General features: G+C 46.4%; 1 protein-coding gene across 2 annotated transcripts; it reads left to right on the top strand.

Moving 5' to 3' along the window:
- Positions 1-586: 586 nt before the first annotated feature.
- LOC118795483 (schwannomin-interacting protein 1-like) lies at positions 587-23,404 on the top strand. Of its 2 annotated transcripts, XM_036553978.1 has the most exons (8): positions 587-649; positions 2,585-3,160; positions 15,017-15,135; positions 17,881-17,998; positions 18,188-18,385; positions 21,642-21,765; positions 22,068-22,161; positions 22,562-23,404. In XM_036553978.1, the coding sequence occupies exons 1-8, from the start codon at positions 644-646 to the stop codon at positions 22,611-22,613; spliced, it is 1,287 nt and encodes a 428-aa protein (XP_036409871.1). In that variant the 5' UTR covers positions 587-643; the 3' UTR covers positions 22,614-23,404. The 2 variants fall into 2 exon arrangements, with proteins under 2 accessions (XP_036409871.1, XP_036409873.1); XM_036553980.1 differs by lacking the exons at positions 587-649; positions 2,585-3,160 and adding an exon at positions 7,572-7,866.
- The last annotated feature ends 222 nt before the right edge of the window (positions 23,405-23,626 follow it).

Here is a 23,626-nt window from a genome sequence, read left to right on the forward strand (position 1 = left end):
AACGTAAAGTAAAATACGTATTTGGTTTATTTGTAGTACTCAGGGCTATTTTGAATTGCCGAACATAGTTAACGCACATGTGGAATTGGTGCGCTCCTTTTACCTCTGTTTCGTTCTTTTTCTCTCTTCAGGCCAGTGAGTGCAAAAGCCAATAGCTTCTTTTCTGCGAAAGAGAGATTGTCGCGCACCCCTCTTGACTGTGAGCGATTTTGGGAGGGCACGCCGAGTGCAGCGCGAAGGGGTTGAGCTCTGTGCGTGTGAGGGTGGAAAGCAAGGAAGTCACCGCGGTCTGTGACAAGGGGATTGGCTTCCGAGGGCGGTTATAAAAAAAAATACCACTGAGCGTCTGTGTTTACGTCTGCGCCTGGGAAGAATAGCGGAAATCTGGACACTGGGAAGGGAAATGCTTTCGGGATTTCTTTAAATTTTTTTAAACCCTGGACCTTTCAAGGGGTGGTATCATGAGCGCGATGAAGATTGCCACGGATATTCGCCACAACTAGCCGCCTTTCTCTTCCAAACCTAGGCAACATCTGGACGAGGATCCAATCACCTTTTCAGTTTATGTATTAATTTGCGTTTTATAGTTGTTTTTTTATGAAAAAAAAATGTCTCAATAGGGGAGAAGATCTTATTTGAAGAGATGACTGTAAGTATTAGACCACGTCGTGCTTTATTTTGACATATTGTAGATATTATATTATCCTGTGCAGTGGATGTACTTGGATAACATATGATTAGAGAGGCATTAGCCTTCTGTGTGATGCTTCAGCTGCTTGAGCTTCGTTTTCCGGCTTTGTCAGAGCTAAGCTGATCAGGAATAATAATAATAATAATAATAATAATAATAATAATAATAACAATAATAATAATAATAACAACAACAACAATAATAATAATAATAACAGGGATGTGGCTGCTGTGTTGCCAGGTGAATATTGAGGGTGTTAGGTTTCACGGTTGACTTCTTTGGACCGTTACATCATTTGTGTATGCAAACAATGACTATGCATTACATGCTCACTAGATGCGTTTTTTTTTTCGCTTCAAGCAATTTGCACACCGGTTAATTCCTTTGATTAGGCACAAGAAGGAGAAAATTTACGAATTCTACAATCTGGGGGAATGCTATGAGAAGGGTGGGGGAACAAACATGGTGAAGTTATTTGTTTGCGCTCAGTTATTTAAAACAAAAGTCATAGATGCGCAAAATATTACATAGTGATATTATTAACAAAATTATATTATAAGGTAAAACGCAAATATCAATGGGGAAACGGAACGCGGATACTTAAAAAATAAACCAGTCCTGGTCCCTCCACACTCTCAGTCCAGAACCTGAGGTCTTTCCAGAGCACGGTAAACAAACACAGTCTTTGACTGAAATTAAATGCTAAGCCGCCGAAGGCAGAATTTATAAGTGAGTGCTTGCAGTATTTCGGTACAGGCATAGACGCAGATAAAATGCCTTGAACAATTCTCCCTCTATCCCAGTGAGTCGTTGCCCTTTTAAGAGCCAAGCAAATGCGCTGTAGGCGATTTAAAACGGATTCCCACAGTTTTCCCAGGGGATGCTGTCTGTGTGCTGTTGTGTGCGGAGACACGGGATGACTACTTTGGCGATGTCCTACTTATTGTTTAATCTTTTAATATTCCCCGATCACGTAATGGTCACACTGTTTTTACATAACAAATAAACGGCTTTCATTCCCAGAAACACTGAAAGGATCCGCTGTTTGGATGAGTATTTCGGTAAGAACCAACATTTTAATAATTAAATGACTACACAGATCTCTGTAGGAGGGCTCGCGAATTGGAGCGAAAGTAGCAGTGCAAGAAAGTGCCAAATACATCTTGCGCCTGCGCACTGACTTTATCTTGATGTGACTGATGTGTTTAGTTGCCAGCTGTGTTAGCCGGTTTATGTTGTAATCTTATGGTACAGTGACTGTACCGTTCGTCGTGCTGAGTACGCCCTGGGTGAGAAAGAGAGCCGGCGGCGCGCTGGTTTAGGCTTTCAAGGGGATATCTGACACTAGATGACAATTCCTGACGTGTCCTCCTCTGAAGGATCATATTTCAGGAGCAAAACAAAATCTAACCAAACACATGAACAACGGCTGCACTCTCACTGAAAGTGATCACACCTTTCAGCTGGGGAAAGCGAAGGCATGTGAAATGTGAAACAGACAGCAGAAGTGAGAGCGCGTCCATAGGTGTGGCGCAGTAAAATCTGGCACCTCATGCTGCAGCAGTTTTTTTTTTCCAGCGGCCGGGCGGAGACGCGGTCCGTCAGTGAGGAACTGGGACTCGTGATGCAGTGTTCCCTTTCCACACGGAATATGTAGGTCATTGCCAGTTCAGTCTTGCAGACGACGATATAGGCGTCTACAAACCAACTGTAAATCCTTGGTAATATTTTAAATCTAGAACTGCTGCACAAGATTCCTTGGGAATTAACAGCTGCTGTATTATAGTCAGCTTCATGTTTTTTATGGATGGTTGTTTCAGATGTGTGGACTTTTAGCTTTGTATTTTTATGTGTAGATATCCTATATCCGTCCTCTGCTTACCCCACCCATAGGACTATGGAGATGATGGAATGGATCTGGGGAGTGACGCTTCGAGCCGGTCCTGCTCGGACACCAGTTCCAGCATGGTGACGCCGTCCTCTCCCAGCATGCACCTGGTCACCCTAGACGACTGCGAGGACGACGAGGACTACCAGGACTACAAGAGGAAGGTGCTGGAGGGGTGGGAGGGGGCCGGATGCGAACCGGTGAACAGCCGAAGCCTGGCGGAGGAGTTCCGGGACGTCCCGAGCCCCCCGCCCTCGCTCCACGGGCCCCTGGCCACCACGGCCGCCGCCGTCCCGGAGGAGCTGAAGCAGAACGGGAACCTCATCTTCGTCCCGAACCGTCAGCCGCTCTCCGCCATCCCGAGGGCAGGGCAGCGGCTGGCGGGCGGGACGGGGACAGCAGGGGCACTGGGGTACCCTCGCTGTGACAGGGGGTCAGGCTGCAGGACCCTCACGTACGAGCACCTCCAGGTGCCCGCCATCGACTGGACCGCTCTGGAGAAGCACCTGGCCGAGCTGCCCAGGGAGAGGGAGGGGGGACGTGGTCAGAACCAAAACCTGCGAAGAACCAGCTCCACCTCAGTGAGTGTTCTCTGGAGGCATGTGGCACTTGCATGGGGGTTAAAAAAAACTCCTGAACAGGAATTTATACCACTTGACTAATGGGGTTCAGTGTAGTTTGGAGTCGGAGTGGGTGTGGTTTGGGTTTGAAGTAGGTGTGGTTTGGGGTTGGAGTGGGTATGGTTTGTGGTGGGGGTGGGGGGTGGTTTGGGGTTGGAGTAGGTGTTGTTTGGTTTTGGAGCAGGTGTGGTTTGGGGTGGGAGTGGGGGTGATGCAGAGTGAGGATGGGTGTGGTTCACACTAAAGTGGCGTATGTTTCAGGTTGGGAGAGGCCATGGTTGTAGAAATGCCGGAGGGCTGGGTACTAGTTATTATGATTATGATGAGTATTGCTGTTCTGGTCATTTTGATAAATGTTCTATTGATATCACTGTTACTACAGTGACCATTAGTATTTGTTTATTTGGACAGGCTACATTACTTGTGAATGAATTTGTTCAGTGAATGAAAATGTGTCTGTGCTGTTTGCAGTTGTGCTCATTTTTGCGATCCTGGAGAATTATGTCATATCATAATCCCCCCACTGGCTGTGTCAGGTGGTCTAGTGTTTCTCTTCAGGCCAAAAGCAGAGATTAAGTGCTGGAGAAATAGATGGAGGCCTTCGGTATGCTCCTGTGTAGAAAAGTGCCGCTGCACTGTTCCAAAGCCTCCTGTTTAGGAACAGCTGTTCCACTTTTAATTCATCGGTTCACTGGCCTAGTGATGCAAACCAAAGGTTTAAAGCCCTGCTAAGGTCGATGCAATTGACCCACAATGCCCTTTGAGTGTGTTTATCATGGGAGAGGGGTCAGGTGATAGGCTGAGAGCATGGGCCTGCTGCAGATAGATGTTTTCAACAATATTAATTAGGAAAGTGTTCAGTCTTTGCTTACAGAGCTGGAGGAGGCGAGTGAGACATTGACAGCTTATCTGCTAATGGTTAACTCTACATATTGATTTTCTGGGTGTTGTCTGCCTAAATGTTGATTGCCTCATTGTCTTATGAGGGTAGTAATGAATGTGAGTGATTAAAACTGTGAACCTTCAAAATGAAACATTATGAAAACTGTACTCTGGCCTTTGTCTCTTGGCTTTATATTGTGAGGATTTGACTAAAAAAAATTTAAGTGCAAATTGGAGGATTCAATAGCTGTCCAGCAGATAGCGCTGTTGTAATGTTTACAAAGTGCAGCTTTTCCAACATATGAATCATTTACTCATTTGGCAGGACTGTGACTGTTTTCCCTTTGAAATCACATGTGAATCTAACGTCAGAAGGTTTAGGGAAGAGCCACATGAGAGAGTCTCTCATGTGTTGTGGGAAAACTGCTTGAACTTTCACTGAATTGTCCCTAATGCTAATTTGTTGTTTTCGTCTGTAGTAGAAATACCGCCTAGAGCCATGCAATCAGCACAAGTCAGAGAGGCTGTGTGTGTGTGTGTGTGTGTGTGTGTCTGTGTGAATGTTTAAATGACTAGGACCTGCTGTTGTAGGACAGTGTTCAGACACAGTGAGGTCTATATCTGGGACAGAGGTGTGTCTTCAGATATGACACTGTAGTGATCAGACACAGTGAGGTGTGCAACTGTGTTGAAGTGCAGTTCAGATACTGTTTGTCTCTATGGCAGGCGCCACAGAATGTCCTGACCACAGAATGTCCTGACCACAGAATGACCGTTGACCCTCAGAACTCCAGAGCACTTAAGATAAATGCTTTTCAGGACTCTGGACACATCTGCGTGAATGGCTTATTCAGATCATACCATCAGTTTGGCTCACTGGCCATTTTTTTTTCTCAGATTATGTCTTTCTTTTTCTTCAGAACTGGATCCATGATAATTAATAAATGTTAGAGGAGGCTGGACATGTTTTTTTCTGCTGAGCATTCCCCTCCCCCCTGATGGAGAATGCTGCCAAACAGAAGAAGTATTGATTAAAGAGCAGGGAGGCGATAGATGGAAATTGATCAGCAAACAGTGATGTGGTAGCAGAGGCTAATGCACTGTAGATGCTGATGTGGGGCCCGCTAGCCATTAGCTGTGAGGTCTTAGGCACAGCTCGGGAATTAGGACCGGCCTCTTTAGATAAGAGTGAGAATTAATGGTGTAATCTTCCACAGAACGAATTAAACTCCTTACAGGGTGGTGTGTTTGGAGATGGAAAAGCTCCTTTCCTTCTGGTAGAAGCTAAGTGCCACCCGGACCTACAGAGTTGGCAAGTAACTATACAACTAATCTTACACATGGTTACAAAAAAATCAATTGCTACAATGGAGAAGGAGAGTTGCATAATTCAGGCTGCAGGTTTCTGCTGAAAGACAAATAGCTGCCGTTTGCATTGACATCACCTTGCAGACTCAGTGCATGCTCTGTGCAGAAACCGGAAAAGGCTTTTAAAAGGTGGTAAAATATTTAGATTTGATGCAAGCAGACGAGCTGCGGCCAGGCTGTTTGAAGTCTTCATACAAAATGGATGACGGTTTGGGCCGCAGCAGATGTAGCAGTGGGAAGCGGGCTCCCTTCCTGTGAGGAGACATCCGCTCAAGCTGAACAGCTGACCTTTCTGCATAAGAGCTAATTTAGAGAGCACAGAGACAGATAGTAGCACAAGGACAGACTGGAATTTAGGGATGGATTGGAACAGAGGGTCATACTGTAATTCAGAAAAAAAAACAGGGAATGCATTTAGAAACCATCTACTTTTTAGGCAACTATATGGGCAGATGAAGTCCTGTCAATCCTGTTAGTTACCATGGCAGTACTTTCTTTGCCACACCCCCATGTGAGACGTAAATCGATGCTCTGTGCATCTCCATGGCAACCATCCCTCTGGATCTTAGACAAGGAGTGGTGATTAATGACACTGAATAAAATAAGGTGCCAAATTTAATCATTCATCCGCTGAAACATAACTTTTTTCAACAGATGAACAGACTTGAATGAAATCTGTGTATGAGAGAGAGAGAGAGTGTGTGTGTGTGTGTGTGTGTGTGTGTCACTGTTTTGCCCTGTGTGGTTTGATCCTTGCGCACACACACACACACACACACACACTAAAGTGGTCCATTACATGATGCAAATGATCACAGACCCCAGCTGGACCCTCAGCCTCAGGAAAAGCTTCGATCCGTTTCTAATTCATGAAAACCGCTGGTGGAAATAATCAGAAAAATGTAAAAAGGTGGAGCCTAGATCAATAACGTGTCTGAGAGCTGTCCGAGGGTTACAAGGGATGAAACTGTGGCCGAATGTCATGTGCTCAAAATTACCCTCCCCTTTCATCAACATTGCACTTTTCAAGAGAAACACCTCTGTCAGTTTGTCTCTTGTCTTCTTGCTGTCCGAAAGAGGTTTAACGAAATGGCTAAAAGCACACTGCCTGTGCCTGGATTTCACCCATCAGACTGCTATGGTCTAGAACATCCATGCATCGGCCATGCTAGGTGAGGCTGATTTCTTAGCCATTAATATTCGACTCAACTAGCACAAATGTGTTTTATTTATTAACACTGCATAACAGTGAGCTCTTTAGAGATCTATATTAATATTACAATATGACTGTTCTTATTAGGTCATAAATATAATGAAATAGCTTAATACCTCCGAGATTGTTAACTAAGAGTTAAGCGAATCGGCCTCAGTCTCAATAATGTAGAGTAAACTTCCGGATCACGACCTCTGAAGTCCACTTCACACATTGGCAACAGATCCCACGCTTCACAGCTGGCAGCGGCATAATACGGTACCTCACCTGCAGCACTACCAGCCCGGGTGGGTGTGCACGCTTTCGTTTGTTTCATTTGTTTTGATTCTGTCCTTTTTGGTCCTTCCTGTGGCGTGGGAGATAGCGAGATAGTGACTCCATTAGATGACGGTACGGGTTTTGTTTTGAGGACCCCCCCCTCCCCGCCTCCCCCCAAATCGCTCGCCCACCCCGTATTTCCATTTCCGCGCTCCCTGTCTGTTAGCCGTGGGGACGCCGCCACCCCCTCGCTCTGCATTCTCTCGCTCACTCGGTCATTCTCTCATGATTGGCTGGTTGTGTCTGTGATGACCGGCCCCCCCTCTCCTTCAGCACCCCCCCCCCCCCCCCCCCCCCCCATCTTTTACCGGAACCAAGACATGATCCGTCTTTCCCTGGCTCTCTGTCATCCCCCCTCCCTCCCTTTCTCTCTCTCTCTCTCCCTCTCCCTCTCTCTCTCTCTCCGCTTGCCGCCCTCGCTCTCTTTCCGGGGCCCCCAGGAGGAGTGCTGCTCCCCTCCAGCACAGAGAGGTATAAAACGCGAGGCAGAGCGAGAGGGGAGCAGAAGGGAAAAAGCGAGAGAGGGAGAGAGAGACATCGCTGCTCAGGCAGGTCGGAGAAGCCGTTTCAGCAGCAGTAGTGGCGGTGACAGTGACACGGTGACGGTCACGGACGCAGACAGCACTGGTAGCGGCAGGTGCCCCGACACAGGCTCTGTTTAAATCGGCGAACGGTCTCTCTCTCTCCGCGCTCCCTCGCTTGCACGCTTACTGGTACCTCTCCCGCTGTTGGCGGACGCGGTAGTCCTTTGCATTCGAACCGCTCAGCAGAGCGCAGCAGAGCGCAGCAAAGCACAGCTCAGCACAGCACAGCATAGCACAGCACAGGGTAGGCTGTCCCTGGACCGCACTGAAACATGGTTCACAAGGAGAAGTGGATTTACCAGGTAAGACCGGACCCTCACAGACCAACCGCAGGGCTATCTAATCACTCTCTGCTGTCTGTGTTTGTCTGTGTACGTGCACCCATTTGTGTGTGTGTCTGCTTGGGTTTGTATGTACGGGTTCTGTGTGTTTATATACATATATGTATGTGTGTGTGTTTTATGTAACGTGGAGGTCGGATGAAAGTGCATGTGAATGTGTTTGTGTTCCGGTGTGCATGTGGGTTAACTGATGTGACTGAGATGGGATGTGTTCGTGTGTGTCTGTGTGTGTATTTGTCGGTCTGTGTATTTGTGTATGCTTGTGTTTGTGTATTGATATATGCATGTGTGTATTTGTATTTAAGGTGGAGATGGTGTGTGTGTGTTTGTGTGTTTTTTGTGGTTCTCTGTATGTATGTATATATTTTTGTGTATGTCTATGTTGATGCATCAATGTATGCATGTGTATGTGTGTTAGTATTTAAGGGTGAGATGGGGTGTGTGTCTGCATGTGTGTGTTTGTGTGTGGTTATTTGCATGCATGTGTGTATTTCTGTATTTGTGTGTTTGTATTTATGTATGCATGTGTGTTCCTGTTTAAGGTGGAGGTGTGTGTGTGTGTGTGTGTGTGTGTGTGTGTGTGTGTGTGTGTTTGCTGGAGACGGGATGTGGGACCGTGTGCACTTGTCCTTCCCCTTGATCTGCCTGGCCACCGCCAGCCTGTTTTGCCTTGGAGACGTCCGGTGCGGTTGCTAAGAGTGCGCTTGACATTTGGGAATAATGTGCTCCTCTGACACACTCAGAGAGCGCACCACCAGAGCCTCATCGGGGGGCGTCTGGGGGGGGGGGGTGGTGAGCAAGGACTGAGGGGGGCTTCACTGCTCAGTGGGAGAGGCGCCTGATTGTGAGAAAAAAAACACCTTTAAAATTTCACAGAGAGAGAGAGCGAGACAGAGAGGGAGAGAGGAGCCTTTGTGTAATGACGTCTGCTCCCGCCCCTCATTGCTACGCTGCTGGCATCACACCGATATGTAACGGCAAACCTTGTGGTCTCATGACAGCGCTGCATCGCAGTGCGTGTGCGGCGGTGCTGCGGGAGAGTGACGGGCATGCTAATGACGAGAACTGAAAGAATTCGGGGGGAGAGACCCACCTCGCTTTCCGTTTCTGTGCTGTGGGGAAGCGGGGCTGCCTTTGGGGGGGTTTAGATTCTGGAGCTGCAGCTATTATTAGGCAAATGGATCTCTGTAGTTTGCCTTTAGGGTTACAGAAGGAGACAGGTATGATATTCCCTGTGCATCAGGTATCTTGTGTGAAGGATGCAAATGATGTTTCAGACCAACAAACACATAGGCAAAGTTATTTCTCTTAGTTTTTAGGGCTGAGGAGAGTTTTGCTATTGACAACTTGGAACTGAGTGCCTCGGAAAGAACAAAATGCAGGAAAAGGGGGGGTAGGCAGGAAAAGAAAAGAAAAAGGAAGAAAAAGGGGGAGGGAGGTGTTTAGCGAGAAAATGATGCAGAGAGAAAGAGACGGAGAGAGACAGAATGCACCATTGGGATGGAGGCATTAGAGAGCTCTTAGAGGCAGAGATGGAGAGAAAGCGGACCTCTTGCTAAAATGTGGGTCTCAGATCTGAGAACAGTACCCCTCTGGGGGGCCTCTGGATTGGTCCTCCAACATGTCAATCAGCAGCATCTCTGTCTGCTCCCATCCACAGCAGGCGGGATGTAGGCGGATCTTCTCTTCCCCTCTTGTCCGACTTACCCCCCCCCCCGCTTCTTTGGGGTGGGGTCACTATTGTCATCAATATTACAGAAACATCTTCATCATGGTCTCTGTTCATTATTATGGTGTCATTGTTCGTTTATCGTTAAATACTGGTTGACCCAGGTGCCAGTGCAGGAGAGACAGTCTGACCAACAGGTAGCCAGTAATGTGTCCCGTTACACACCTGCCAACTCTGCAGACCAGGGCAAGAGAGAGAGAGACACAGCTAACAACCTCTCCTCTGCCATGCTCTGCCGGCCTTTTCTCCTTTTCTCCTCTGACTCTCTCACTTTCTCTCATAGACGGACATCCGTGCTCAAGTAATTACCCCGGCCTTAATTATTTAAAAGTAGTAGACTATTTTTCCTCTCATTGAGAAGCATGGAAGTGCTGTCTGTGTCCTGCTCCCCTCTCCCGGGAGAAAGCAGTAGCTGAGCAAACGCCCTGGGGGTGGGGAGGGAGGGAGGTCAGAGATTTATGTGGTCCTTTCACTATCGACAACCTGCAAACCAGAGCTAACCGGAATATGCCCTGTCTGTGCTGGGTGTTCCCTGCCCAACTCAGAGTGCTCTTTCTAGTTACATTGCTCAGACACAGGAGTGTCAAAATCTACTGCATTGCCTGTATTTCTAAGAGGAACGATGGAGAGCTAATATGAGACAGCTTCTATGGAACAGTTTGGTGCTGTGGTTAGAGAACTAGAAACTACTTCTGGATTGGAGGACTGCTAGCTCATATCTACAGGTGGTACAATGCAGTGTCTTAATGTGTGTATGGCATGCTGTGAGGACCTCACAGTGTCAAAGAGTGTGTCGGGCATGCTGTAATGACCTCACAGTCTCCATATATGTAGGGCTTGCTTTGACGACCTCACAGTGTCCATGCTTATAAGGACGTGGCAGGACGTCTTCCCTGCTAAAATTCAGCAGAGAGACTTGCTGCCCTGTCCTCAGTGACCCAGTCACTCAGTCTGTTTATCTTCTTGCCTGCCTGTCTCTTTATTTGTCAGTCTATACTTAGTGGTACACCTAAGATTTGTAGTGTACCTCAACTGTGTAAGTAAAAATACAGCTGTGTGCGTCGGTGGCTTCTTCCTGTCTATTGACATCTTGACCCCTTGAGCTGAACCACATCCCAGCATCCCGGTGCGAGATGTTTTCTCAGATCAGGTAGACCTGTGACATTCCGCCTGGCTTAGATTTAAGACCTCTGTATCTCCAAGGATGCTGGAAAGAAAGAGTTCTTCTTTCCATTGGCAGAGAGTTTTGGTGAAGTCATTCTGCTATATTTTTGGCAGCTCCTAGGCACCGCTTGTGCGGTGTTTTTTAAGTGGGAAGAGAGAAGGAAGAACAACGGCTATTCTTGATCAGCGGTGACGCAGTGTTTGACGGCAGCACGGTCTCCCTTGCGCGTAGATATGTGCGTGTGTGCTTTGCATTTAAAGCCATGATTTTGACCCAGGTTGCAGTGCTTCTTCATCATCCTCCTCCCACTCGTCTGTGCGTTGAGTCAGTGATGATTTCACCTGCAGTATGAAGTCAGACTCCATAATAGTCGCTTCCTTCCTGTTCTCCCTCCTCCCTCTCTCTCTCTCTCCCTCTCCCTCTCCCTCCCTCCTGTCTCTCTGCTGGGATGTAATGTTTTCTGTCAGTAGAGCAGTACACCTGTAGCTCCTGTATATGAGTGGGGAGCTGGGGAGTATCCTGTACTTCAGAGACGCTTATAGACTATGGGAGATAAAGTGGAGCCTTGTTTTACTGTGTGTGTGTGTGTGTGTGTGTTCCTGTATGTGTTTGTGTGTGTGTGTGTGTGCGTGTGTCCTTGCTTATTTGCCGCACAGAGCAAATAAGAGGCAGCGGGGTTCTCTTTGGGAAACTGACAGCGATCTTGGACGATTCGCAGCGATTCGCCTTTATCTATTTAATTTCCTCCACCCCGTCATGCTTTACCTGTGCTTTCATCCCCCGTCTCCTTCACCCCCATCACAGACTGACTGCTGACTACAGAGCTGACCAAACTACAGAGTGGGACCCCTACAGAGGAGCTACTTCACCTCGGTTCAGTTCAGTGCAGGCAGGGATCTAAGTCAAAGACTGAAAAGAACAGTTGTGTGTTCTACCGCATTTTTACACTGAATTGTTGATAGCTCAGGGCTGGAGCTCTTTGATTCATCGCCTCCAGTGCTATAGGAACTGGAACAGACATGGGAAATGGTGTTTGTAATGGGTCTCACTCCTACTTCCATTCACATTTTCCTAGGTGAGCGATGAACAGGGGAAGATACATTGTAGATTTCTTTCACGTAGTCTTTTAATTGACTATATGAAATTAATTTAATTAATTTTGATTGAGTCAATACACATGCCCCACAGGATCTTACAGGTCTTTATTCTAGCATCTGTTTGATCTCGGTCAGACCCTCTACATCCTCCTGTCTGTGTTCCCCCTCCCGGAGGGGTTTCTGCAATGAGTGGCAGCCCTTTCAGAGCTGACGGACGGGATGACTCAGTATGTGGAGTTCCGATTTGGCTGAAAGGAGATGGCATCTCTCAGAGAGGAGTTATAATTAAATGCAGAGGGCAGGCGGGGAAACTTAACAGATGTACGCGCAAAGCTCTCACGCTGTCTGAGTGGGAGCGTAGGCGTCACAGTGACGCAGGTTTGATTCCTGCGCCGAGCTGAGAATGAAAAGAATGAAAAGATGGAAAGGGAATATTTTTGATAGCCGATGCCACAAATATGGATGTATCTCGGAAACGTGTGCATGGCCCACAGCTGGGTGCATAGGATCCTCTTCAAGAAGAGGTCCGTGGTAGTAGTTTGTGCTCCACCGTTCATATGCGCACAGTCATAGCAGCTGAGCAGCAGTGAGCCTCACATCTCCTCTGGTAGATTTTGCACTGCACCCCTAACATCCATGTTACCTGCCCTCCTCCTCCTGGACAGAGAGTGTTGCTGCATGCACACTCTCTCAACGACACACACACATACACACACAGACACACACTGACAGAGACGTAAACACACACAGACACACAGACACATAATGACACACACACACACTGAGACATGTACTGACGGAGACATATACACGCACAGAGACACACTGAGACACATACTGAGACATATATACACACACACAGAAACACAGACACATAATCACACACACACACACATACTGACAGAGATGTAAACACACACACAGACACAGAGACACATAGTGACGGAGACATATACACACACAGAGACACACTGAGACACATACTGAGACATATATACACACACACAGAAACACAGACACATAATGACACACACACACACACACACACACACACACAGACACATACTGACAGAGACACACACACATACACATTCCGACACACACATTCACACAAAGGCACACACATATACCAAACACACACACACACACACTCTTTTCTCTCTCCTCTTCTCTCTTTTACTGCTTCACTCCATTTTTGCTGTCTCTTCCACCGTCTCTCCTCTCCTCCTCCGCTCCTTTCGCTCAGTGCTAACTCGTGCTTGTATCAGACAAGGCACGCAGGGCCCCGATGCGATGTCACCGATGGTAACCAGTCCACAGCGTCGCTGAAAGGGCCTCTTTGTCTCCAAGGAGAGACTGTTCTGCTGGAGAGACAAAGGAGAGGAAAGGGAGTCAGAGAGAAAAGAGCTGTCTGTCAGAGCCAGGCTTTAGCGCAGGGCTTCTTACCATTCGAGAAAAACACCACAGCACTTCACAGCTCTGCAGCATATTCTCAGTTTTCAGGCCTCTCTCCCTCACTCTCTCCTTCCCCCCATCCCACTCCTGCTCCCTCTTGTCTCCATCTGCCCCCTCTGCTCTCGCTCTCCATCCCTCCTACGTGAGTGTGTGAGAGAGACAGAACACCAAAAGAGTTCAGAGTGTATGTGTGAGAGACAGAAATAGAACGCTAAAAGACTATGTATGAGTATGCACGTGTAATGGAGAGAGAGAGAACACTAAGAGTCTGCTGTACATTATATTGATGAGAGAGAAACAGAATGCACAAAGGGTTTGGTGTGTATGTGTGAGGAAGAGATGGAATGCCAGAGAAAACTAGTGTGTATGTGCGCGAGAGAAATATTAAGCTAAAAGAGATTGGTGTGTATGTGTGTGTGACGAGAGAGATAGAACACTAAGAGAGATTGGCGTGTGCATGTGTGTGTGTGTGTGTGTGTGTGTGAATGTGTGTGTGTGTGTGTGTGAGAGAGAGAGAGCAAGAGAGAGATTGGTGTATGTGTTTGTGGTTGTCTGTGTGTGTGTGTGTGTGTGAGAGAGAGAGAGAGAGAGATTGGTGTGTGTATGAGAGAGAGTGAGATAGATAGAATGCTAAGAGAGACTGGTGTGTGTGTTTGAGAGAGCGTTAGAATGCCAAGAGAGATCAGTGTGTGTATGAGAGAGAGTGAGATAGAATGCCAGGAGAGCTTGGTGTGTGTGCGAGAGAGGGAAAGAAAGAGAGACAGCACACTAAGAGAAACTGGCATGTTTGTGTGAGCAAGAAATAGAATGTTTAGAGAGACTGGTGTGTGTTCGAGAGAAAGCCAGAGCGCTAAGAGAGATCGGTGTGTGCGCAGGTTAGGTGCCTCGGCGGTCCTCACACGGTGCAGAGCATGTGACTGAGGCAGTGTGCGTTCTTGGCACCGAGGACAGCATCGCTCGGCGCCGTGTCCCCTCCGTGTGCCAAGCGTCTGTTCCCGCGGTGCCCCCCTCCGCTGGCTCCGGCAGCAGAAATCAGCAGAGCGAAATGCACCGTGCGAACCGTCTGTGGGCAGGGATTATGGCGGTGTAGCTCTGAGAACAGGCTTGTCTCACCTTCTGGAACCCAGAAATAAATCCAGAGTTTTTGTGTTCTTTTTGTTTTTGTTTTGAAACAAGAGAAATCAAGGTAAAATCCTTTCATCGGGAGGGAGGTGCCCCTGTTAGTGCTGGGTGAGGACACAATGGCACCATCTAGTGGAGATAAATCTGTCTCCTGCCTATCTGCATGGTAATAGGACATTTGCTATCAAGAGGTTTTTTTCTCCAGAGTGCAGAAAGCATAGTAACAGCAGGATGCAAACCATTTTTAGCTTAAGAAATGGGAGAAGATCATACAAGCTGCTTCTGCTATGTTTATGGATGTGGTTGCTGGTAAATTTATGACTATCAATCAGGTCATAGCTTATAGGAATTGTAAATCAGAAAAAAGTATTTCTGTACTGACTCCATGCATCGTGGCTATACCTAGTCTCCATACTGGCTCTGTTATGAGCCTGTGACTTTACACTGACAATGTGCTCCCCTACCGCCCCTCTGTTATTGCCACATTGCTGACACCGTTTCTTATGCCCATGCACCGATCCACTTCTCCTTTCCTCCCCACAGGCCCAGAAGAACGAGAGAGAGTGCATCCGCCAGAAGCTGGCGCTGGGCAGTTTCTTCGATGAAGACCCGGATCTCTACACTAACTGCGGCAAGAACACCAAGCCTAATGTGTCCTCACGGTCAGTCTATGTGTGTGTGAGTGTGTACGTACATGCGCTCATTTCCACATAAACGCGGGCTGTGTTGTTCATACTGAAGTCTCCAGACCTGTTCAGCTGAGTTGTAGCCATGCTGCAATAAACCGCGGCTTATTGTTGGAGCACTGAAGGGCACGTGTCCAATAGGGGGCGCAACAACTTAAAGCTACACCTGGTCGGTGAGGCTGTCGGTGAACGTTCCCCAGTTCCTGGAGTCCCGGGCTCTCTCTTGGTTTTACTTTCGTTCGTTTCTCTCTCGTAGTTTTCGAGGAACAGGGTTGTGGCAGTCACAGTGTTTACAATAAAGGGCAGTGATCACAATAAGGCAGTTACATACTTTCTGTTGCGAATGGGGCTGACATTAGAACTTTGTTGGCTGTGGATCTCTCCTCTCACATTTGTACTGTTGTGCAGAGTTCATATCCTGTTTTAAATTGTTTGATGTCCTATTTTAAATACCCGATGTACTCACATATACATGTTAACACACTGGGAGTGTGGCCAATATTTACATATACTGTTATTTTATTTTAGAAATCCAATATGTCAGTTTGTACATCTTGTTATGAAAGTGTAATATGTCTAGTATTCAAAACATTTGATTTGTATTGTTACTGAACTGAGAAAAATGTGCAGAATTAAAAATTCCTGCCTTAAACAAAGGTCTAAATACTCTAACACTATCAATCATATCTCTCTGAAAGCATTTGTTTGGATGGAGAGCATTGATTTCTATCAAAAATATGCACTGATTGGAAATGTGATTCCAAGCATATGGGGCTGCAAGATTATAATCAGAGATTTTAAGGTAAACCCTCAAACTCACTTCACTGGGAATGTGAAAGCTGTATTCCTGGATGTGTCTAAACGCTCTGTGCTGGTGGTTTTAAATGTCTTAAGCGCTCTGAGAAATGATTACGAGCAGGCCCAGCACAAAATACAGAGGGGTGCAATTGCAATCCAGAGGGGGGCACAAAAAGTCGTATCTTAAAAAAAACGAAATGTAGACATCGGGATATAAGGACACAACTGGGGGTCCACTGGGGTCTGTCTGGGGGTGCAAGGCACCCCTAAACACCCCCTTAGCACCGGGTCTGCGAGTATGGCAGAGACCTCAGAGAGGCAGGGGATGTATTACAGTGCAGGAGGTTTGTATTCTCACAGTGGCCTGTTTGGACATCGCTCATTTCCTCTAAACTGCCATACTGCAGGAATTCACCTCTGGCAATGAGTTTACACAGTGTCAAATTTCCTCACGGGACTCAGAATGGTCAGGGTATTTCTGTTGTTATTTCTTAAAGCAACCATGCGTTACTGTTGTGCGGGGAAGAGTACGAAATGAATAAAGTTAGAAAAACTCCAATGGGAAGGGGAGGGGGGAGTGAAAAAGAGAGGAAGAGAGAGGGAGAAAGACAGCTAGGTAGAGAGGAAGAGAGAGTTGGGGGGAGTGAAAAAGAGTGGAAGAGAGAGGGAGAAAGACAGCTAGGTAGAGAGGAAGAGAGAGTTGGGTGGGGGGGTAGGAGAGGGAGAGTGAGGTAAGGGAGCCAGAGGAGAGAGAGCAGGGCTTACAGTAATAGCAGTCCAGAGCCTCACCCTCTCTGGACTCTAATCCGGGGTTCTTTCCTAAAAGAGCTCAGAGATAACAGGCCTGTGCACTTGGGAGAAAGAGCAGCGCAGTGAACCGGCCTTTGGAGAAACGGGGACGGTTCCTCTAAACAGGGGCCCTCCCGCTGGGGCCTGTGGTCCACGCTCCCGGAAAGGGGAACTAGGACTCCTGCAAGTGGAAGCGGTCTCTTCAATTCAGGACAGAGGGTGGCCACATCAGACGCTACCCCTGACCACCGCAGTTTATGAGTGGAAATTCCACGCGATTTTATACTGAAATAACTCAGACAAAGAGGCTGCTGGTCATGAAACAATTGCAATCACGTCATCTTAAATTAACCTCCATTGTTTTCAACCACAAGTAAACATTCCAGGTACAGCACTACTACTGTAATCCTGGATAAGGCTCTCATTACATAACATTACACATTCATTTAGCAGACTCTTCTATCCAGAGCAACTTCGAGCACAATATGTGCATCGGTGTATTCATTCAAGTTAAATGAGCAACAGTGTCAGGACCCCCCCCCCCCCCATTTTATATGTGGATCACATGTAAAACACACCATCCAAGTTGTTCTCGATAAGGATCATTAAACAAATAACATAATAATATTTTATAATTATGTCAATTATGTTTTTGAAGCTCTTAGTCTAAAGACAGGTTATTAGTGTATGGAGATGGCCCATTTGAAGTGAATGAAATGGTTCAGAATGTTACTTGTTGGGATTGGGACTCGTTAATTACATACATATTTCATGAGAAGTAGACTGATTTACCCCCCATCCGTATGCACTCTCATTGTAATGAGCACATTTTGTACATTGCGTATTGCATTTATAAATTGCCAGTGCAACGGGCAACACTCGAGTGAGCACTTCTTTTTTTAAAATGTTCTTTTATACCCCGCCTCTCTAAATGATCTCTTTTCATCTGCATTGGCAGTGATGACCCCTCTGTCACTCTCCTCTCCTCTTTTCTCATGTTTTACACCTTTTATCTCCCTTCTCTTATCTCATTCCACGTCACATTCTCTCTCTCTCTCTCCCTCTGTCTATCTATCTCTCTCCCTCTGGCTCTCTGACTCCCTCTCATCTCCCTGTCCCTCTGTCTGTCCCCAGGCTCCCGAACGGAATGAACCTGCAGATCTGTTTCGTCAACGACAGCAGCAGTGACAAGGAGAGCGACGCGGACGACAGCAGGACAGAGACCAGCCTGGACACGCCCCTGTCCCCCCTGGTAAGGGCTACAGACGTCAGCCGGACACGCCGTCCGGAAGTGATAACCGATAATGACACGAGGGTAACGGAGAAGATGAGAGAGAACTGAGCACTACTGTTCCCTCCCGCAACGATTAACCTCTTTCCTCTTCCCTTTTCGCTGCTGTGTGCCTGCCTGTTCCGTCTTTCCGCCGGGTGCCCCGCGCAGAGCAAGCAGAGCTCGTCTTGCTCGGACCGGGACATGACCGAGGACGACTCGGAGCCCCTGGACGACTCGGACTTCCTGAGCCGACAGAGGAAGCTGCAGGCGGAGGCCAAGCTGGCGCTGGCGATGGTCAAGCCCATGGCCCGGATGCAGGTGGAGGTGGAGAGGCAGATCCGCAAGAAGTCGCCCGTGGCCGACCTGGTCAGTGGCCCGAGCTCAGAGTCCACCTTCCTTAAAGATCCCGAGACGCTTTGGAGTTCAGTGTAAATTCTAATACAAAAGGTTATAAATAATGTGTTTGCCCAAAGCTTTTATAATCAGTCAGTTTTTTGCATTCCCCACAAAAATAGTACAGAGGTACATTGAGCAGCCATGGAGGTGTTAACATTGCCATCGATGCATCAGTTTTATACCAGTTTAAAAGGAGAGGTCAGATGTTAAGGGCACATCTTTTTGACAACATTCACAGTTCTGGTTGCATCTACTTCCGAGGCCCCTCCCACCTCTCCTCCCTGTACGGGAGACACAGGGGTCTGCATACCTGACTCGTGAGGGTTTGATGACTGTGCTGGTGAGAGGGACCTTTCACAAGGAGTGCTGTTTAAGACTTCCCTTCCTGCTCCTGGGAGAAGCTGGGGGCAGACTTTGACTGCAGAACTTCACAATATGAGCACTGTCCTTCTGACACAATTAGTCACATTCAGACAGTAGACCTTTCTCCTCTGGTTTCCCTTTGGGTTTCAGCAGTAACTAAACATGTCATGACTTCAGGTTTTATTTTCCATTTAATCATTCTCATTTGACTTTGAAAGATATTGTTATATCCATGCTGTGGCAGTTGGCACATGGTGTGCTTTGCTGTTCTGTTCTACTATGGGTTTTAAGAGGCATTAATATTTTTTTACATTCAGAACAGCCTTAATCCCACTATCAAAAATCATTCTAGTTCTTCCAGTATTGTCATTTCCAACAAAGATTGCCATAAGATACACAGTACCTAAAGGGTACCACTGAAGGTTAAGCAGTTACCTTTTTAATGCCTTACTAATGCTTAACCATATCAAATGAACAAAATGCTATAATCTGAAATGCATTTTAATACATTGTTTAATACATAGTTTATCTTTTTTTTGGAAAACACAGAACCAAAATTGTAGAGAGATTATTCATGATTATATTAAAATAATAACACAGGTCTGGCTTGCATAAATGAGTCTGACATTTGCAACAAAGTGGTGGTGACACTAACTCCAACACAGTGACAGTGAGCCTGATGTTAGTGGTCATTTTTGACCAGGAAGAGCAAAAAATACAATCGCCACTGTGTTGTAACTGCAGGCAATCAGAGAACTTAAGACATATCTCAGCCTGAGAGAAAACCAGGTGATGAAATGTAATATGGCATCAGTTGTTTGCACCTCACACCAGGTGACCAGGAATAAAATACTCCATATTTATGTGTCAACCACCTGAGCATTCAGGGTCTCTAAACCCTCTCTATCCCTCTTTCTCTTGTTGTATTTCTCCCTCTCTTCCCCCTCTCATATTCTTCATCTGTCCTCCGTCTCTCTCCATTTCTGTCCATCTGTTTCTCTCCCCCCACCCCTCTTTCTCCTGCTCTCTCACCCGTTCTCATCCTTTTACTCTTGGTTCCACCTCAGTCTCCTCCTTTCCACCTCAATCCCCGCCCCCTAAACACCTGCTTTAGGATTTGATGTTTATTGTACGTGTAGTATGGTGATGTATTGCAGTGTTTCTCAATCCTTGCTCTACCTACCTGACTGAACTCATCAGTGGCACTTTTGATTAGCTGAGCACACCTGATTTAGTCAAGCAGCAAGGATAGACAGAAGATACGCAGGACAGTGGGCCTCCAGGAGTAGGACTGAGAAACACTGATGTAGTGTGCTTGGCTCCCGTTGCCTTGTCAGGTTCCACAAGTTAACTTGTGGTAGGGCTTGAATGGTGTTACGCTCACACTCACTGGTCTGGGAGTGTTGTTAGCCTGGTCTGAAACTGTTGCTCATCTAACTTGAACAGATACACTTATGTTCTGTTGTGCTGGATGTTGCTCTGGATAAGAGCGTCTGCTAAATGAATGTAATGTAATGTAATATAATCTGGCCCTCCCTCTACTGTGTAAAAGAGGAAGTTGTGGCAGGCTCTGCTCAGGGCACAGTCTCTTACATCTCCCTTTTCAGACTGGTGAGCATCTGAAAGTGAAAGTTAGACGGGCGCAGCATGGGTGTTGGGAGACGCCCCTGCAGACAGAGTGCAGAAGTAAACACCTGGTCCACGGGGGGGGAGGGAGTTTTAGGGAAGGGCCAGCAAGAGGATGAGTGATGCCAAATTCACCTTGAGCGAGGGAGAAACCTGGGGCCCCATGAGTCATCCCGGCCCTTTGTGTGCACCACTGTGGGCACTGCCCAGAGACCTGAGCATTTGCTCATGCCTGAGGTGGTGAAAGGAAGAAAGGAAGGCAGGAAGAGACTGACTCTCAAAAGCTCCCTTTGTTTAACAAGAGAGAGCAAAGCTAGTGCAAAAAGCACCAAAATACAGATTTCAGAACCAAAAAAAGATAAACATTGGCATAAAAAAGAAAGACAAAAGCAAAAAGAAAGAGAGAGAGAGAAGAAGGGAGAGCTGTAAAGAGTACTAGCAGTCTTCAAGAAGGAACAACACACATGCACCTTCATACAAATCCGATCAAGTGGAAAAATTAGTCTGACACCGGATTTTAATTGAGGCAGGACAGTTTTCTGTAGTGCAGTAAATGATTGTGTGCTAGTTGTTCTGTAAAACCCCAGCCTTAATGGTGACTGACAGTGAATATTATATTGTCATTTACAATGTCTGGAAAAAGGGATTTTATTTGCTTCATGTGAGCTAGTTGGCCATTCCTTCTGTATGTTTCAGCGTTGTCACTTGTAGTTCTGAATGTACTGTTCCTCAGGAACTTGGACAACACCTATATGTCTAACAGTTAACTGCCATGACTCAGGCCTGACCTCTACTGGAGAGATGTCATAATGCGCCATCAAGACGCTGGCTTGCATGTAAACTGGATGCTTTCCAGAAAACGGCAATATTCCATCTGGGACACATAGGGATTTTTTTTTTATGTACCCTTTCATTTTCTCTTTATGAACAAACTGACAGTGTGATGAATATGAAATTGCTGATGCATTAGAGCATGGAACTGCTCTGAGGAGACATGGAGGGAATTTACACACACGCACACACATACACACACACACTTCGACTCTGACTTGCTCTTTTTTAATAATCTCTTCCACCTTCTCTCCTTTCCCTCTTCTCTTTCCTTCACTAAATTTGAGTATATATGTAAATGCATACACGTATGTATATATGTATATGTACACACATGTAAATATACACTGGTATGTATGCGTGTGTGTGTGTGTGTGTTAAAGGTTGTTTTTTTCTACCTGTGCAGATGGTTCACTTGCCCCACATCAGTGAGTGTTTGATGAAGAGGAGTTTGAGACGGATTGATCTAAGGGACATGACTCTTGGTCAGCTACAGGTCATCGTCAATGACCTACACTCACAGATCGAGAGTGAGTAAAACAAACTCTCACAGTCACATTATAAAACACAATCACAGTCAATCATAAGGTCAGTAAAATGCATGTTTTTCCATTGTAATCATATGCTCAGTAAACAGCAATGTTCAGTTATGCCCTGTCACTGTCTATCTAAGAAATTTGTCCTGACACATGAGGGTACATGGAATTACACCATTGCCAGAGTTTCTTGCCATTACCAGATCCTTCACATGAATATCTCCATTGATGCTGTTTAATTTTTACACTGTGCTGTGCCATGGTGACGTTAATGTCAAGCTGTTGGGATGTCGCAGGTCTCAATGACGAGCTGGTTGAAATGCTGCTGGTGAGAGATGAGCTCCAGGTGGAGCAGGACGCCATGCTTGTAGACATCGAGGACCTGACCAGGTGGGGGTGTTTTCTCTTTCAGCACCAAACAAATGGGGTCTCTGACCCTTCCTCAACAAACTGTCCAGAACCATGGCCCTTTACATTCAGGAAACATTTTCTTTTTGGTTCACAAATATTTCCTTGCTTCTGGAAGCATGGGTTTTGTATTTCTATAATTTTTCACTCATTCTAAACCTAAGATGTTTTTAGTTCTTGAATTTCGTGTGGGTTCAAGAACAACATTGCTCTGTAGCCTTACATGTGTAGATAATACCATTACTCCCACAAACAACTGCGCGAACCCCCAGGAATATTTTCCACTTCGTGTCAGATTAACTTGCCTCTCTTAAATGAAATACCATCCCATAATCAGGCTGTGAACCTCCTCAATGTGAACAGTCTCCTTTTAATTTCACAGGCACGCAGAGACCCAGCAGAAGCACGTGACAGAGAAACTGATCACCAAATAAGGCCCCGCCCCGCCTCACCTTTCCCGCCCCACCCCTGCCGCCCCGTCTAGGTGGTCGTCGTGGAAGAGGGTCGTGCTTCCATTCGGCCCCCCCCTCCCCCGCTTCCCTGCGGTCGTGCCATCACCGTCGAGGGCATTCTTCCAGGAGGAGGAAAACAAGACGAAAAGGACTTTACAGACCGCGCTGGCTGCGCCACACACACACACACACAGTGTGTGTTACTGCCCCACGTGTGACAGCCCTGCACCTTACGCACAGAGACTGTGGTCACTGTAAAACACTGCTCGATCGGGTCTGGTTTGATGGTTCGACGGACGTAGCATCGGTATCAGTTATTGATACCGTCCAGGGCTGTCTTAGCAGTGACCGGCTGCACTTCCTCATAGTACCTGTGTGACATTCTTACATTTTCCACTAAATTAGAAAGGCCAATTTAATAAATGAGTTGGTGTAAAGAATAAATAAAACAAAGAGTCAATCAAGCAAAATTGATGAAATAGAAATGTAAGTAAGAACTAAAAAAAAAAAAAAACTAACCTTCGAAAATTTAATTTGGAAAGTATTTTTAAGTTCAGATCAGTCCAATGGTGGTTTTCAGAGCTGGGAGCAGAGCTTTTATCAGAAGGTGCTAAATGAGAGAGAGTATGTTCCTGCCAGGTAGGGAAATGTCTACCATTTGGTAATGGGTTCAGTGTAATCAGTCTTCAGCGTTCTGTGAAGGTTGATTTTCTGACATGAATCATTTTATGTGAATGTGTTGTCAGTTTCACACTATTCTATTCAGAGTATTACAGAGAAAAAAGTTTTATGTACAGAAATGTAAAATAATTAATAAAATGTTCTTTCATAGCTATGTCTTGGAGTCTCCTTTGTAAGCGTTGGGATTTTGTAGTGACTTAGAATGAGAGATGCGAAGTGATTTATTTCATTGGCCGATGCAGAAGGCTAACGACACTTTGGTCCCACACTCAACCACTTCGAATTGCATGAATAGCGGGGAAGCGTGGGAGAAT

This window comes from Megalops cyprinoides, chromosome 20 (assembly GCF_013368585.1).
Source record: "Megalops cyprinoides isolate fMegCyp1 chromosome 20, fMegCyp1.pri, whole genome shotgun sequence".
Taxonomy (NCBI): Eukaryota; Metazoa; Chordata; class Actinopteri; order Elopiformes; family Megalopidae; genus Megalops; species Megalops cyprinoides.

Bases quoted from the DNA above. Each gene is read 5' to 3' on its own strand.
- LOC118795483 (XM_036553978.1), top strand. The intron at 15,136-17,880 runs GTCAGTCTATGT...GTCTGTCCCCAG, and splicing joins AAGCCTAATGTGTCCTCACG to GCTCCCGAACGGAATGAACC. The intron at 17,999-18,187 runs GTAAGGGCTACA...TGCCCCGCGCAG, and splicing joins ACACGCCCCTGTCCCCCCTG to AGCAAGCAGAGCTCGTCTTG.